The sequence below is a fragment of the Miniopterus schreibersii genome (assembly GCF_964146895.1).
Source record: "Miniopterus schreibersii genome assembly, chromosome: 2".
Lineage (NCBI taxonomy): Eukaryota > Metazoa > Chordata > Mammalia > Chiroptera > Miniopteridae > Miniopterus > Miniopterus schreibersii.
In genome coordinates this window covers 101,101,753-101,117,573 of record NC_138102.1, presented here as the reverse complement: position 1 = coordinate 101,117,573, position 15,821 = coordinate 101,101,753, and the positions used below count along the sequence as shown (strand labels likewise).

Below are 15,821 nucleotides of genomic sequence, written 5' to 3'. Positions count from 1 at the left end.
TCTCAGAAAGGGCCTTGCCTCAAGCTCCCTGCACTTTCCTGACAGGACACCATATAGGACTGATCAGAACAGTCCCCTCAGTCCCCTTCCCCTCTGCACCAAGGCTGCTCCCTAGCTCTGCCTTCACAGGCCTGAGTGCCCTGTCCTACTCATCCTCACCTGGGTCTGACCTAGCCTTGTCTCCAGACATGAAGGAAAGAGACAGTGACCTTGCACCTTGGCCAAGCCCACACTTCCTTCGTTCCATCTGACTCCTCCCCAAAGGCCAACCCAGGGCTTCTGACACGACCCCATTGTGTGGGTGGGATGGGGGGCCGCCTGCCAGTTCAGGAAAGGTGGTGCCGCCCTAGGGAGGCCCACGACCTAGTCAGCAACTCAACAAAAATGCAAGTGTCATCACATTCCTGCTCAGGACTCAAAGTGCAAAACATCCACAAAGCTTCAGAAAAAAAGAGGGCCCCAGGGAGGCTAGCAAGCCTTGAATAACAGAGAAAGCCTTCACACAGCGCCCTATCATCTTCCCGGGAGTCACAGGGCTGCCCAGCAGGAAGCCACCGCAAGCAGCAGCTCCAGAGGGCTACCCAGCAGACTCCTAAAATGAGTCTCCAGCAGTCTGACTGCCCAAGTGTACCCGCATAATTCCACGGGAAATCCCCTCCCCCTCCTGCACCTCTTCCCAGCGCTCCAAACCCAACCCCCACGGGTCTTTAGTGAGGGCAGAGGACCGGTCAGAGCAGCTTCCAGCACTTCGCTCGTGCGGCTTCGTGAGGACGAGGTCTCACACTTAGTGCTTGGGTGGTCTGTTAGTGCTGCCTGGATTCATACCTAGAATTGAGTTCCTGCCTTCAGTTCCCAGCCAGGGGCCCTGAGAAGTCGCGCCAGCGGTGAGGAGAGGAAATAGGTAGGAAATGGGTAAGGACAGTGTGCCTCTCTTCTGGAAGATGCTCCCAGCACAGGTGCACCTGACTGGGGCTAAGCAGGACCGGGCTGCTAAAGCTCAGCCAAACACCCCCTTCCTGAGGTGCCCTGCAGGGACGGGGCTGTGGGGCGGGAATGGGGCGCCCAGGGCTCACATTTCCGGGGTCGCGTACTCAGGAGCCCTCATCCTCATGCCTTCCTTCAGGCGGCTGCAGAAGTCCTCATCCATCTGCACTCCCGGGTAGGGAGACCCACCTGCACAAGACAACGGGGAGAGCACAGGCACATTATGGCTTCGGGACACAAAAGACCATGGGGGGCCTGCTTCCTCCCTTTAAAGTGATGGTTGAGTAGTAAATTCGCAGTGTTTGGAATGGATCTGCGCACACAGTACAGCCCATACTGAAGGTCAGCAAATGCCTGCTAGGGACACACCTTTGGTTGGCCCCCCTGGTGCTGGGTGTCTGACGTCCCAGGTCATTCCTGTGGCTACTCCTGTCTGTTTGCTCAGGAGAGAGGGTGTCATCTGAAGGGTCCCTTCCTCTCCCCACAAGGAACTCGAAAGAAATCCCATCATTAGAGACTCATTCCTTGGGTTAATAAACGTCTTTTTAAAAGGCCAAGGAACTTGGAATAGGTCACTTTTGGATTGTTCACACCTCAGTGAGAATGATTTTAACTCATGACTTTCTTGTAAACTTCTCACAGAACTGGGGACCAGCTGCCTGACAGGCCTGAGGGAGGGGGGCCTTGAGCTCCAGGAGGAGGCTGAATGGAGGGGTTGTCAGGGGTTGTCATAGGCAGGAGTCTGTGCACCAGAGGGTCCTGGAGTGGCCTCAACTTTGCCTCTTGCTAGTTTTATTGTTCAGGATGCCCATGTAACCTTTCCTTTTAGGAGGATTCTTGGCTATGGGTAGTGGTGAGCGCGGCCTCCTAGTATGCTCTGTTTCAGACCTCAAACCTAGTCGATCTCAGCATTTGTTTGTGTGTACTTTCTAGTGATTACTGCTTGTAGGAAGCAGCTGGGAGGTGTGCAGTGCTGGCACTGTGTCACTGAGGGGCCATTGTGGCCGCCAAGCTGCTTTCAAAGACTGGAAGCAACAGGTGCCTGTCATCGAAAGCAGGGGAATGATTTTCACACATTACAGGAAACGAGGGATGTTACTGGGTGACTTTTATTTGCTCTAAAAGGCAAATTTTTGGCAAAGTCCAAAAGACTCTTGGCTAGACCCCACAATTGGGAGTCCTCAGAGCATCAGTGTGTGTTTGCAAGCAGATGTGGGCTCTGTGCACATCTGTGTGCTCAGGGGCTTGAAGGAGGTTTCTAGCCACCCATAGTGGATATTATTGGAAGCAGAATAAATATATCCAGTGTCCCCATTTTTCATCTTGCACAAACCACCACCTAGGACTAGCTGTGTTTACATTAGTGGCACTATAAAGGCCTCCTGTTCCTAACACTGGTTGACGTGTGCTTTCTGGGGCCTTTCCTAGGAAACTCTGAAGGGAGGCATGATACAGGGAGGGAGAAGGAAGGGGCATTAAGAATCAGGGTGTTTGAGGAATTAGGAGAAGGGGACAAAAGACAGAGAAAGGAGTAGCCAGATTGGCTGAATGTAAACCCAACTTCAGAGTTTGTACTGGTCTGACCTTGTTTGTGTCTGTATAAAGCATTTTTGCTATGCAGGGTGCACATGCACGCACCATTCCTCATCTGAGATTTTGCACGGACCCACACTCTAGGAGTGATTTCAGTTCTTTTAGATGCTGACCCAAGGTTGTATCTACCCTAAAGGACACTCAGCAGACATTTGGTTCTTGTCTATTTTATCTCTTCCTTCCCCTAGATTTACCTAAGGAGAAGATTTCCCACAGCAGTACTCCATAAGACCACACATCGCTCTTGGTGCTGTAGATTTTGTCAAAGATAGATTCAGGAGCCATCCATTTCAGAGGAAGTCGAGTCTAGAAAAGGGCAAGGGGGCCTTGAGCAGAAGGACATGCAAACAAAGCACATTCAACCCAAGTGCCCGTGGGGTCACCTCCCAGATAACGCTTGGCCCAGAAATCATTTCCTAGAGCAGTTATAGTTTCCTAACACAGAAAAAATTCTTATAACATGCAGTGTTATACTAACAGAGGGAGCTGTGTGCTATACAATTCCTGTGAAGACAATAAATGTTTAGTAAGCCCCTCCTATGTGTCCAGCACGTCGCAGTCGTTAACTCCATGACTCTATAACTCGTTAACTCCATAACTCCACTCTCCCCCAAAACCTGCACTGCACAGGGACCTGGAAAAGAGTGATCTGAATTGGAAGACATCCTGAAAAGTCATAATTTCCAGAAATTTTTCTTAAGAAGGAGGATTTTGAATGGCATTCTTATGTAAAAGACAGAATTTTAAAAGTCATTAAATGAGGGGAGTGGGCAAAGGCATAGGAAAGAAAGAAGGTGACAGTATTTAGGAGCCTGTGTGGTTGGTTTTCAAGTGTGCAGACAAATTTTTGTTCTAGGCAGCAGGAATCTCGGGGAGCTAGGCCCTGCCACTTTAGACGGACGGGAATGAAGATGGGACAATGGAGAGACAAAGAGAAAAATGCAAGGGGGAGGGACGGAGGAGGCTGAAAGAGATACAGATGAACAGAAGAGAAGGACAGACACATAAGTAGATGCCATCTCTGCAAATCAGGGATCCTCAGGAAAGTTTGTTGGGGTTTTTTTCTTTTATAAAAAGACTGGAGCAGTGGTTCTCAAAGTAGAGTCCTGGGACCAGCTGTGTCAGCAGCATCTAGAAACTTGTTAGAAAGGCAAATTTTCAAGCCACACGCAAGACTTACTAAATTAGAATTTCTGGGGGTGGGGCCCAGCTAATTGTAGTTTAATAAGCCCTTCAGGTGATTTGTATGTGCACTTAAGTCTGAGAACTACTACTGTAGAGTAATCGGCAGAGCCCAGACACAGGCGTAAGCCCTCAGGGTATAGACTGGAGAAGAGAGGACACAGGAGGTCACCCACAAAAGTGAAACATAACACTATGTCCACAAACAAGCAAAGAAGAGAAGCCAGTGTGAGCCAGCAGGGGGATGCTAGGCATAGAAGGCAGGGGTGGGGGAGACAGTTTCCTCAATAACAAGATAATACCAATACCCTCCCCACCCTTTCCTGAGATATATACACCTGCTGAATCAATCATTTGGGTTTATTTGAGGGAAAGAGTCCAGGCTGTTCTTTCCAGTGGTTCAAAAAACTCCCACAGGAGTTAAAGGGAGGTGACCAGGGCCCTGTTAACACTTCTCAGGCCAGCAATCTCAGGCAGCACTGCCCAGAGGACAGGTACCAAGCCAGGAGAAAGGGGGGAACAACCCAGAGACAGTGGCCTTTCAGGGCCGCCCCACACAGGGGCTCCCTGGAACACAGCCTGTCTGCTTGTCTCCACAGAAAGCACACGATGGTTTCAGGGACCACTGTCGAGGAAGAGTAAATATTTACCAAGGGCGTTGGTCTGTGGTTTAAAAATGATAGGGTATAAATGAGTCAAATAAACATCAAACTGACTTACATCTCCTTTTCTCACATAATCAGGGTTCTTATAAATATCCCGGGCAAGGCCGAAATCACAAATCTTCACCACGTTGTTCTCAGATAAAAGAATATTTCGTGCTGCCAGGTCCCGATGAATGCACTATAATAAAACAGTTGCATAATCAATGCACTTCCTTAATCTAACTGACTAATTTCCTGGGGCTTCTCAGTCTCATTATTCTTCTTGATTCGAGGATCCGTTACATGACGGAAGCAGCCCCCAGTGCACACGGAGGAACCATAAATGCGAAGCTCCTCTTTACAAACAGAGGCCCCTGGAGGCCCAAGAGGCAAGGCAGGGTCTGCATCTCCTTTGCTACTGTTTTGCAGCACAGGATCCTGGTCAACGAAGCTGCAATCAAATCCCTCAGTGAGCAAAACTTCCCCCAACTTTGATCCTCCAGCTGCAGTTCGCAGGAGGGCCCCACACGGCTGGGCGAGGGCCCTCCCGGGAGGGGAGTATTCTGAGACTCTGGCCAGCGCTGCAGACACGCCGGAGGGCAACGTGGAGAATGGGGGGCCAGTTTTGTCCCGTGAGATTTTCCCCTAGAGTTCAATTCTCCATGGAATCTAAGACTAGGGTGTTCTCAAAACTCTTTGCTCCTATCAGAGCAAATTTAGGCATTTGTCATGATGTTTACTCTATATTTAAAGACATAAGTATAAGCAAACACTAGGAAAAGTGGACTTATAGCCAATGCGTGTGTTTGTCCATGTGAGTGTCCACATGTCCAGGCCTGGCAAAGAAGAGCAACCGTAAAGAACAAGGCTGACCTTTCTTGAAGACAAAAACTCCATGCCTCTGGCCACTTGAAAACTGTAAGAAATCAGATCTTCCATAGTTATGGGCTGCTTGTAGAAATCGTCAGAATCTGGAAAGCATTAAAACCGTAGCTGTTTGTAATGACTCTTGTTATTCCGCCAAATCCCAGCTTATTGGAACAATGTTAGTAAAACATAAAACAAACCAACAAGTGGATCAGAGTTCATTTTCAAGAGCATTTGAGTTTCAGTACGACTATCAGAGATTTTTCCAGGCTTCCAGCCCATTTTCCCAAGCATGGGGGTAGGGGATGATCCGTTAAGACAAACAGGCTTGAGGGGAGACAATTGTACAGAGTTCCCTGTCAAAATTAGTAACTCTGTAAATAATCTTAATTCAAATCTTATCTCCTCAGGACATTACCCCTTCGAGTCTCCCACGGATGTTTATTAGGGTGATAAATAAGAAAAAAATTTCAGAGATGCGCAGTATGTTGTAAAAATATCTCACATTGTAGGACAGGAAGGAATTAATACCTACCCTCCTCTTCCTCAACATCACTCAGACTTTTATCTTCCTGAAACCCGGAGCTTGCGAAGCTCTCGCTGCTTGTGACACTATCTAGTCTTTGTTTCTTGCCTTGCTCCACGTCTGACTCCATTTTTTCTTTCTTAGGCTCCACGTGTAATGCTGCATCCTTTGAACAGACAAAGAAGGACACAGATGAAAGGGAGCTCTAGAGCCAAAATGGAGAAGATAGTCCCACAAACTGGCAATCACCTGAGTTGGGAGAATGCCATTTTACAAAACAGATAGTAAATTAGCAGCAAAGGCTTTATGGTGGCCAGGCACCTGGCTACTCCGGGGATTCTGGAGTCTATGCTGCTCTTGGCTGGGTTTTTAGACAGCATCTTAGGTAGGATAAAGGAGTATTAATATCAGCTGGAACTCACTGAGAGCTTACTCTGTGTGAGCCAACATATTAAAATTTTAGGTACATTTTCTCATTTAATCTTTCCAACAATTCCATGAAATAGTTAGTTCTTGCTTATACATGAAGAAATAGGTTTAGAGAAGTCAAGTAATCAAAGTCACATGCAGCTAGTAAATGGCAAAGCTTGAACTCAGGTTTGGCCATTAACCACTTTTCCATTCCACGCACCAGCTTGGGAAAGGTGACATGAATGGTAGAAAAGCATCCCCAGTGAACTTGGGGTCTCACTTTGTAATCCCTATGAGGAGTAATAAGAGAGAGTGGCAGTTACCAATTTCTATGGTTTTCTTAGGAAAGGAGGGAACATGAACATTTTTTCCCTCCAATGAAAACAAAGATACAGTTAGAGCCTAACAGAGGTAGAAAAGACCTTTCATCCTGGACTGGCATCTAAGCCGTGGTGTGTAATCTGGCTCTTCCATTAGCCAGCGATGTAATATTAGGGAAATCACTTTACTTTTCTGAGTTTCATTTTCCTAATCTGAAAAACTCTATCACCTTATTATACTTTGACTCATAGAAAAATGAGTTGTTGGTCTGGGTGTTCATCTGGAACCAGAAAAGATTTGTATCACATTTAATAATCTAGCAACTGTGACAATCTAGAACCTTAGCACTCCCAGTGGCCTCATGATGGGACCATGTACCTAGGTTCAATTCTGCCAGATGGCAACACTGAAACAGGGCCGAGAGGGATGGGGGTTCAGTGGTGTCCCCTGAGCTACCAGCACACTGTGACAGTGTTAGGATTAGCCAGGCTTCCTGTCCTTCCTAGGCTTTTCCTAGAAATGTCACAAAATAGGAGTGATCCTTCCACTAGAGGGTGCAGTGGGAGCAAGCAGAGGACAGAGGAGAGTGCTTCAGGAGGGACAGCTGACAAACTCTGAAAGTGTGGCAGGTACTAGGCTCCTGCCCCCCAAAAAGAGACCTTCCTGTGCTGCACGAGGGGAGGCAGGTCTCCAAGTGAGCAGCCACTGCCAGGTGACCTACCTGAGAGCTGGTAAAGAGTGTGTCCCTGAGGCAGTTAGACTTGATTCTGCTCAGTTGGGGACTGGAATTTTATTTTTTACAAGCCCCTCTCCAGGACAGAAGGCAGCAGAGAAAGAGTGCTGGGAAGGGTGTAGGGCAGCAAAGTGCTCCACCGGCCCACTCACAGCTCAGGCCCAGGACAGTGCTCTCTGGGCAGCCTTCTTCCTCACTTTCTCAGAAGTCTCAGCCTTGGGCATGTCTCCAAGGACCAGAACTCAAGCTCCCTCACCCTCTTCTTGCCTCTCAATCAATGGTATATTCAACTTTGCTTATTGGTAATTGTTTCTGTTAAATAAAGGTTGACTTACTGAACTTTTGGGACTCTGTCAGAACACAGTGAATTTATTTGGAAAACGAATGTACCATATCTATTTAGTATTTTGGTTTTACCTTCACCTTCTCTTTATACTCCTTTAGGTTTCAAATATGAAATACAGCCATGTGTTTTCACATAACACTAGGCTCCACCAACAGGGAGGCAAATCATTAAATATAGCCAGAGAAGGAAGCAAACTCTTCAAAACAAAGGACGCACGAACCCAAATGTTCCATCCTGCCCTGATCCCTGGGGTATACTTCTTCCTGAAGCCAGTCCAGGATTTCAGGACTGAGGGGAGATTGCGCTGCTCTCAGCTCAGGGCACCACTTGCCTCTTCTTCTTGTGTTTTCCCCTCTCCTTATCCAGGGTAGTGTACAGAAAAAGCATTGGAAGGGGAGATAAGAGATCTGGGCACTTTCTTTCATCTCTTGGTAGGTGTGTGTCCTTAAGCCAATTTGATTTTTCTGGGCACATCTATAATGTGAGAGTGTGAACTAGTTGGTCACAAAAATCCCGTTCAGCTTTAAGATTTAATTATGAGAGGACATGGTTTAAAATTGGGGAAAATATGTCCTTCCTTGCATATATGCTGCCAGTCTGGAAGAACACCTCTGTCTTTGGTTGGATCAAAGTTTAAGAGAGGAGAGACTGGGCCAGCTGTCTAGTGGTTCTTACTTATGTGCCACATAATGACTCTTGCCCATGTGACAAATGGGCACCATTCAAGGATTTTGGACACTTAATCTATTATATAGATCATACAGATCAGTGGCATTCAATTGGACTCACCCATTTTTTCTATCTCAGTGGGTCAATAATGATGATAGTTAACATTCATTGAGTGCTTAACTATATTTAACTCAACAATGAGTTCGGTTGTAGTACTTCCATTTAATAAATAAGAAACTGAAACTTAAAGAGAATGAATAACTTGCTCAAGGTCCCAGATCTCATGAATAGTAGAAACAGGATTTAAACACAGTTAGTCTGAATGCAGAGTCCGAGTTCTTAACCACCACACTACATGGATTCATCACCAACACTGCTAATTATCAGTTAATAATGTCGAATCATTGTCTCCCAAGCTTCTCCAGACCAGAGAAGGATACAACGTTGGTGGGATGGGTCACACTGACAAAGTTTTATTAAACTCTTTTCTCCTCTATTCAATTATCTCTTTTGAACTTGGTTTGGCCCTAGCTGGTTTGGTTCAGTGGTTAGAGCGTCGGCCCTTGGACTGAAAGGTCCCAGGTTTGATTCTGGCGAATGGAATGTACCTCGGATGCAGGGTCGATCCCAGGCCCTGGTTGGGGTGCATATAGGAGGCAACCAATCAATGTTTCTCTCTCTGTCTTCTCCCCTTCCACTCTCTGAAAAGCAATGGAAAAATATCCTTGGGTGAGGATAAAAAAACACACACAAAAAAACCTTGGTTTACCTTGAGAACTTGGACCCTTGTGTTCTTTTTATTACATGGCTTTATTTTAGTGGATAAGGCTGGTTCAGTGCATGTGTAGTGGTGACTGGTGGTGAGGGTGTGGGGAAGGAAAGAAAATGATTTCTTGGGCTATTGTTGACTGTAAAGTCACTCGATTCATTGAGTCCTTAATTTCTCTAATTTTATTAGAGAAATTAATGGAGACAATTACACTTGCTATCATCTTTTAAACAACAAGTGACTAAGTGATTTGTGTGTGTCTGTGTACATCTGAGAAGAGAGAGGGAGGGGAAGAAGGAGAGAGAGAGCTAAAGTTATCAAGATGATCTGATAGGTATTTAGATAGATGGCTAGTAAATTTTAACCCTTAATTATTGCTGCATACAGTAGGATCAAATATTCTCTGTGCTATCCACAAAAAGAGTGTGACATATTAGCATGGAAGGAAATTTTTAAAAAGGAGGGAAAAGCAGACATTGAGTTTTAAGCTTAGTCATTAATGGAAAAAATATAGGTTTCTCATGCCTTATGTGGCTATAGCCTAAATGGAAAGTCATTGCTATCTTTAAAAACATCCAATTCCTTACCAGAAGGGGCTGCCAATTCCTTACCTTGTTGAGAAAGAATAAGTCTCGTTTGCTCTTGAGGTAGTTGGATAGATTTCCATATTTGCAGTACTCAACGATCACCATCAGAGGCCCTGCAGCCAAAACAACACATGCTCAGGACACCACCCGGGTCAGCCACTTGCCAGCCTTCAGTGGCCCGAGAAACCTCAAACCAACTTGTCTTTATATTAGTGGGGTCTAGGGATGCAACTTAGGGGAGTTTTTTCAATTAAAACATTCAAAAGGAATAGGAGACAACTGGGGGTTGAGAGTGGGGAGAAGCAGAAAAAAGAGAAAAGAGGAGAAAGAAAGAACTTTGAAGAGGGGAGGGGCCGATGCCAGGGCTCTACCTGTAACTGCCAGCCACCTTCTCTGCTGCTTAGCCAGACCCTAGTGAGTAGAGGGGCCTCAAGATATTGTCACTTCAACCCCAGCACTGTCAAGCAGCTCCTCCCTTCCAGTGCAGAAAATAGACTGGTTCTGTCCGTCCCGTCTGTCTCCAGCCAGCTGAGGGTGTCTGCACACAGTTTGCCTTGGGGCTTATAAGGGGCTGGCAAACTTTTGTAAAGGAGGGTAAATATTTTAGGCTTTGGAGGCCATACAGCTCAATCCTGCCTTTCTAGTGTGAAAAGCAGCCATAAACGACAATATAATCAAATGAGTGACTGTGCTCCAATAAAACTTTATGAACATATACATTTGAATTTCATATAATTCTCACGTCATATATTCTTCTTTTGAGTCTTCCCCCCAACTATTTAAAAAGGCCAAATTAAGCTCACAGGCTGGCCCCATGGTTTGCAGACTCCTGGTTAAAAGGAAGCAAGAGGGTTGGGAAGAAAAGAAAAAACCCAAGCTGCCAGTCGGTCCCGCGTGCGTGGTGCCCCGAAAGCTGCTTCGCCTCATCGGGCGCCTGTACCTCTCAGGGCTTCCGCCACTGGTCGGGGCAGTACGGGACCCGCAGGGAAGAACAACTTCCGGTTCCGGGTCAAAGCGGGAGTGATCCCCGCGCTGCTCCAGGTGGCTGTTGCCTAGGGCACGCCGGGAGCCTCCGCTGCTCGGAGTCTCTGAGCCCAAGGGCACAGGCTCCCCAGTTCTTCCCGGCTCACAGAGGCCGGGCCCTGCTCAGGAGAGGGGTGTTCTGTGTCTGTCAGGGCTTTGCTGATTTAAAAGTGCATGTTAGAAATCGTGACAGCACCTCCTCTTCCCTCCAGGTTGCACAACGGGAAGCTGCTTCCACAGGTGGTGTCTCCCCACCACCCAAGAGGAGTCTACGATCTCGGCTGCCTGCCTGGGGTCCCGCATTCCTTGCCCTCAGGAGGGGCTCCACGCAGGAGCCCGCTACACCAAGCTCAGAGGCACAGACGGAGTGGGCTCTCTGATTAGCCCTGGTCAGTTTTGATGGTGACTGTGACAGAGCCGGAGTGTGACCAGAGCTGGGGTAAATGCACAGAAGGTTACACGTTTCCTTTGAAACTTCGCCCAGAGGAATGAGTGTTCCTGAAGACTTTCTCTCCTCCCCTACGGAAAGGTTAGTGCTTGGCTGTCCTTCTCTTTGGAACCTTTAAATTAATTGTACAGGGAAAGCATTTCTTGGATGGGACCCCCCTTTTATAAATGGAAAAACTGTTTCTTCTGGAACCATGGAGAGACCATTTCCAGCAGGTGAGGGGGGGTGGGGGTGGGGAGAAGAAGCTGTATGTTGGAAACTCTGCTTTCTGCGTGTGAACCGGGAGATGGACCAGGGCCGTCCCTTCTCATTTACCTCCTTGCTTGGTGCAGGCGCCCAGCAGGTTGACTACATTCAGGTGGTGGCCAATGTGGGTCAAGATCTTGAGCTCAGTCATCAGAGCTTTGTACTCGCTGGCCGTGGCCCCCTCTGTGTGAGAAGCAAGGAAGAGTCAAAGCGACAGGACAATGAAGTTCTTTCCGCCGGAAGCGGCAGTCCTGCCCTCCATGTTTGTCGTGCTCAGCCTGTTGCTTCATTAACTTCCCCACATTCTGCAGAAAGGCCGGGTCTCTAGACTGTTTTCATTACTTCCACCCTCCTGAGCCAACATCCTTTTGATTACAGTAAGGCCCAGAGTGGCGGTGGGGTTAGTCACTGCACATTTCCTCTCCGTGGCCCTAGTCCTGCTCAGCAATGCGCTGACTCAGAGCGGCGCACCTTGTGAAAGGGCCTCTATCGGAACCAGGCACGGCGAGAACCTTCCAGGCAGGGATGTTCTTACCTCTTTTTCTCAATTTTCCCCTTTTTGAGGTGTTACAAAGAAGAGCACAAGAACCTGCAAGAGTGGAATGGCCACTTCTGTAAACATCTTTGCAATGTGTTATTTTCTCCCTGTAACCTTTCCACCCTGGAGTCCACAGGGTTATCTCAAGTTGTGAGGATCCGTAAGCATCTGACTTCAATTTCATTCTCAGAGATAAACAACAGCAGTCTAAGAATTAGCAGTCTAAAGCCTAAATTAAGTTTGTTCCGTCTGTTTTTATTGGTTGATTTCTAAGGCATTTAAATATTTTAAGTTATTTTTATAAATAAAAAAGCCATATAATCTTGCTGTAAAATATTTCAACAGTATTATGTATATAGAGTAAAAAGTGAAAGCCACTCCAGCCCACTTTAACTCTGTAGAAGTAACCACTGTTAATCTTTTAGAATTTCAGATCTTTCAAAGGTATTTTTTTAATTTACATAAATGAGTGATACATAAATGGGATGAGATATATGTATAATTTGTTTTTCTTCCTTTTTAATATGTCAGAGACTCTTTAATTGGTTTATGGCATTCCTAACATTTAGATTGTCTACAGTTTTTTGTTTTTGCCATTACAAATAATGCTGTAAGAGACAGCCTGTAATCTTTGTACACATGTGCAAGCATTCAGTAAGATAATCCTGGAATGGGTCAAAGGATGTGCATTTAACATTGTGGTAGATACCAACATGGTATTTCATAAGCACAAATCATTTTTTAATAATAACTAGATAAACTTTGGAAGCCTCCCAATGAGGCTGTGATTGGCTCACAGAAGATTCTTAACAAATATTTGTTAGCTAAATAAACAATGTGATTACTTTTCTCATTTAAGACATGGGCACAAGACCCCAAAAGGTTAAAGGTTTTGCTTAAGGGCACTTTAAAAGAGCTTCTGTCTCATGGCCTTTGTTTGACGTTCTGCCTTTCCAGTTTTTCCTAAAAACAGATGGCCAACCAATTTAAAAACAAGAAAGCTGAATGAAAATGGTTTTTAGGAATTTTGTACAGTGCATGATTTGGCAGTCTTTTCCAACCAAGGCTGGTGGCTTAAAAAAGATAAGCATTTATAAAGATATTACGAGCACTATTTCTGTATTACAAAGAGTAGATTCTTTGGGCCTTTACAAACTCTCAGCTCAGAATTTCCCTCCTCAAACTCATCAATCCCTTCGTGCATTTATACCCCTTTAGCACAGCCCACTTGCCTCTCCCAGAGACAGAGTGTGGTAGTAAGCAGGGAAACGGTACCAGCTGAGGAAGCAGATGCTTCCAGATTTAATTTGCGTATCTCAAGGTTGGACACTAGATTGCCTCCAGAACACAGGCCAGCATCAATTTCAGGATTTTGGAACGATGAGCCATTTCCAGGAGGCGGTCAGCACCTCTTTGGTAGCACTGTGGTGTGGGGGAAAGAGCACTGCCCTCGAAGCTACAAGACTTGCACGCAAACTCTTACACTGGGGAGCTGTGTGGCCTTGCAGAGGCTATTGAATATTTCTGGGCCTACTTCTTCATTTGCAAACTGGAATACTATCTACCTCACAAGGCTGTAGAGAGAAAAATAAGAAAAATGATTTCAAGTGGTTCAACCTAATATATTAAAGTTCTTAGTCTGGTGCTTTCTCACAAAGAAGACATGTTGATGCCTCTTGTCTTCAGAATCTGGGGTGGGAGTGTGGAGAGTGGTGTGTGCAGTGGAGGTATTCTCACAGAAATGCCTCCATTGTCTGGGTAGTCCGCCTTGAACAGAAGTCCTGACTTGTGGATGCAAAACTCCTTTCCTGGCTACTTTCAGAGTAGAACTGTCAGATTCTTTGTAGAGTTTTATCAAAGCTTTCCTTTGAAAAGGACAGCCTTTTGAGGTGGAAAATGCCTCTACATGATACTTTGGCAATGATGGTCAGGGCTGGGAGAAGATAAGGAGCTTTGAAGTCTCCCTAAGCAAATGGCCCTTTTTCTCCTGAAGCTTTTGCTAGGTACCTGCTTAGCTGGTTGCATAGCTTCCTGTGCCTCAAAATCCCCTGTCAATATATTGGAGACTTTGGAAAGCTGAAAACTGCCCTTTGGGATTTTAGTTTCTTTTGGTTTGGGGACCTTAAAATGCATTGAAGTAAAATGAAAATTCCATCATAAATGAGGAAATGAATTAGTTTTTAAACTTTAAAGGACCTATGAGTTGTGATTTGTTTGGTTTACATAATTTTCACTTTCAGTCTGTCTTATGGCAATGGTCATACATCCCTATGTGATTTGGCACTTCACACTAGAAAGATAATTTGTTGTTTTAACTTCTAAACAGAAAAAGGTTTATGGTTGGGACTTGACAGTATTAATTAGTTTAGGGTCTTGGTCATCTCACTTGTTTTAGTTTCATAGTTTTACCTTATGGTTAGGTCAAGCCCCAGCTAAGCCTTTGGGATTTATGATGTACAGCTGAATTCCCATTATAATGTCATAGTGGATCATTTCAAAAAATTTTGAACCTGTGGTTACCATGGCTTAAGTCCCTGAGAGTCTAGATGTGGTAGGAGAAATATCTTCTAGGTGACAGAAATTGTCTTCCCATGGATGATGCTGATTGTTTCATTTACAAGGTTTATTCTGAACTCTCTCTGGCCTAATTGAAAACTCCTGAAGTCAAGGAGCTTCTAACAGTAGAAGAAAGTTGTATGACCAGAGCAGAATTAGCTTGTATCTGTTCCTAGGCCACATCCAACTTATAGCAACATTTAGGAACTGTAATAGGGTCAGTTGAAAGCCAAACTACAGTGTTCATACCTTTTAGCATTTTTACAGCCACAGTCCGGCATGTGGGTGATTTCTTAATGCCAAATGCAGATGCTTGTACCACTTTTCCAAAAGCCCCTCTTCCAAGTGATTTCCCTATAATGAAAAGAATACATTGATTTGTTTGTCAAGCCAGTAGGATGAGTTTAAGTCTTTTTCAGGAAGGAAAGTGACATTTTCCCTATGTGTATATGTGAGGCACATGTAGCTTTGAATGGAATCTCTAATGAACTGACCCCAAAAGAGTCAAAGTAAGGGACATTTCTGGAGTATCTTCTTTCCAACTCTTCACTGTGCTTCTGAGGCACCCTCATTCTTCACAGCTATGCTGGGCCCCTAGAAGGCCTTTGGTTCATGCAGACGGCCAGTTTCCCTTTCACAAAATCCTCCTGGAAGGGAGAGGCCACCAAATCCTGGGTAGTCTCTTCCATTGTTTAATAACATCATTAACAAGAATGTTTCCCTGTGTTTAACCCAGGCCACTTTTCTTGGCACTTAGGGTCATTTCTTCTGATCTATTTTCAGCAGAAAGGGAGAAACAGAATGGTAGTTATTGCTGTTGGTTACAAGAATGCTTCATAGATAAAACAAACCCCACTGCCCTGGCCGGTGTGGCTCAGTTGGTTGAGCGTTGTCCCATGCACTAAAAGGTCGTCGGTTTGATTCCTAGTCAGGGCACATGTGAAGGTTGCAGACTTGATCCCCAGTTGGAGTGTGTGCTGGAGGCAACTCATCCGTTTCTCTCTCACATTGATGTTTCTCTCTCTCTCCCTCTGCCTTCCTCTCTTTCTAAAATCAATAAAATAAAATAAAACATTAAAAAAAAACCACTAACTCATTTCTCTGACTCCTTTACCAGGCAAAATAGTACCAGTATTTCTAACGTCTTCATGTTCAGCACATGAGCCTATCAACCACTGGGAGTAATTTGTTTCAGCCACAGAATGGTGGTTGCCAAATGCAATAACAAAGCAAGGGTTCTTTCATGGCACCCATTATGTTGCACTATAATGACTATTCACATGTTTCTTTCCTCACCCTTGCATGAGACAACTTGATTGAGAGGAGCAATGACCATGTCTGAATCTAGCCTAGTACCTGGTGCATAGGTCTGCTGTAT

At 45.4% G+C, this 15,821-nt stretch overlaps 1 protein-coding gene across 1 annotated transcript in view; it reads right to left on the bottom strand.

Moving 5' to 3' along the window:
- The window catches only part of FLT1 (fms related receptor tyrosine kinase 1), a 178,879-nt gene that overhangs the window by 14,951 nt on the left and 148,107 nt on the right, over positions 1-15,821 (bottom strand). The window contains exons 18-25 of the mRNA XM_081130787.1: positions 14,693-14,797; positions 11,419-11,532; positions 9,657-9,745; positions 5,806-5,962; positions 5,277-5,374; positions 4,480-4,602; positions 2,772-2,883; positions 1,074-1,173 (exon numbers count right to left, since the gene is read on the bottom strand). Of these exons, the coding sequence (XP_080986913.1) occupies positions 1,074-1,173; positions 2,772-2,883; positions 4,480-4,602; positions 5,277-5,374; positions 5,806-5,962; positions 9,657-9,745; positions 11,419-11,532; positions 14,693-14,797 (898 nt within the window). The remainder of the gene's footprint in view (positions 1-1,073; positions 1,174-2,771; positions 2,884-4,479; positions 4,603-5,276; positions 5,375-5,805; positions 5,963-9,656; positions 9,746-11,418; positions 11,533-14,692; positions 14,798-15,821) is intronic.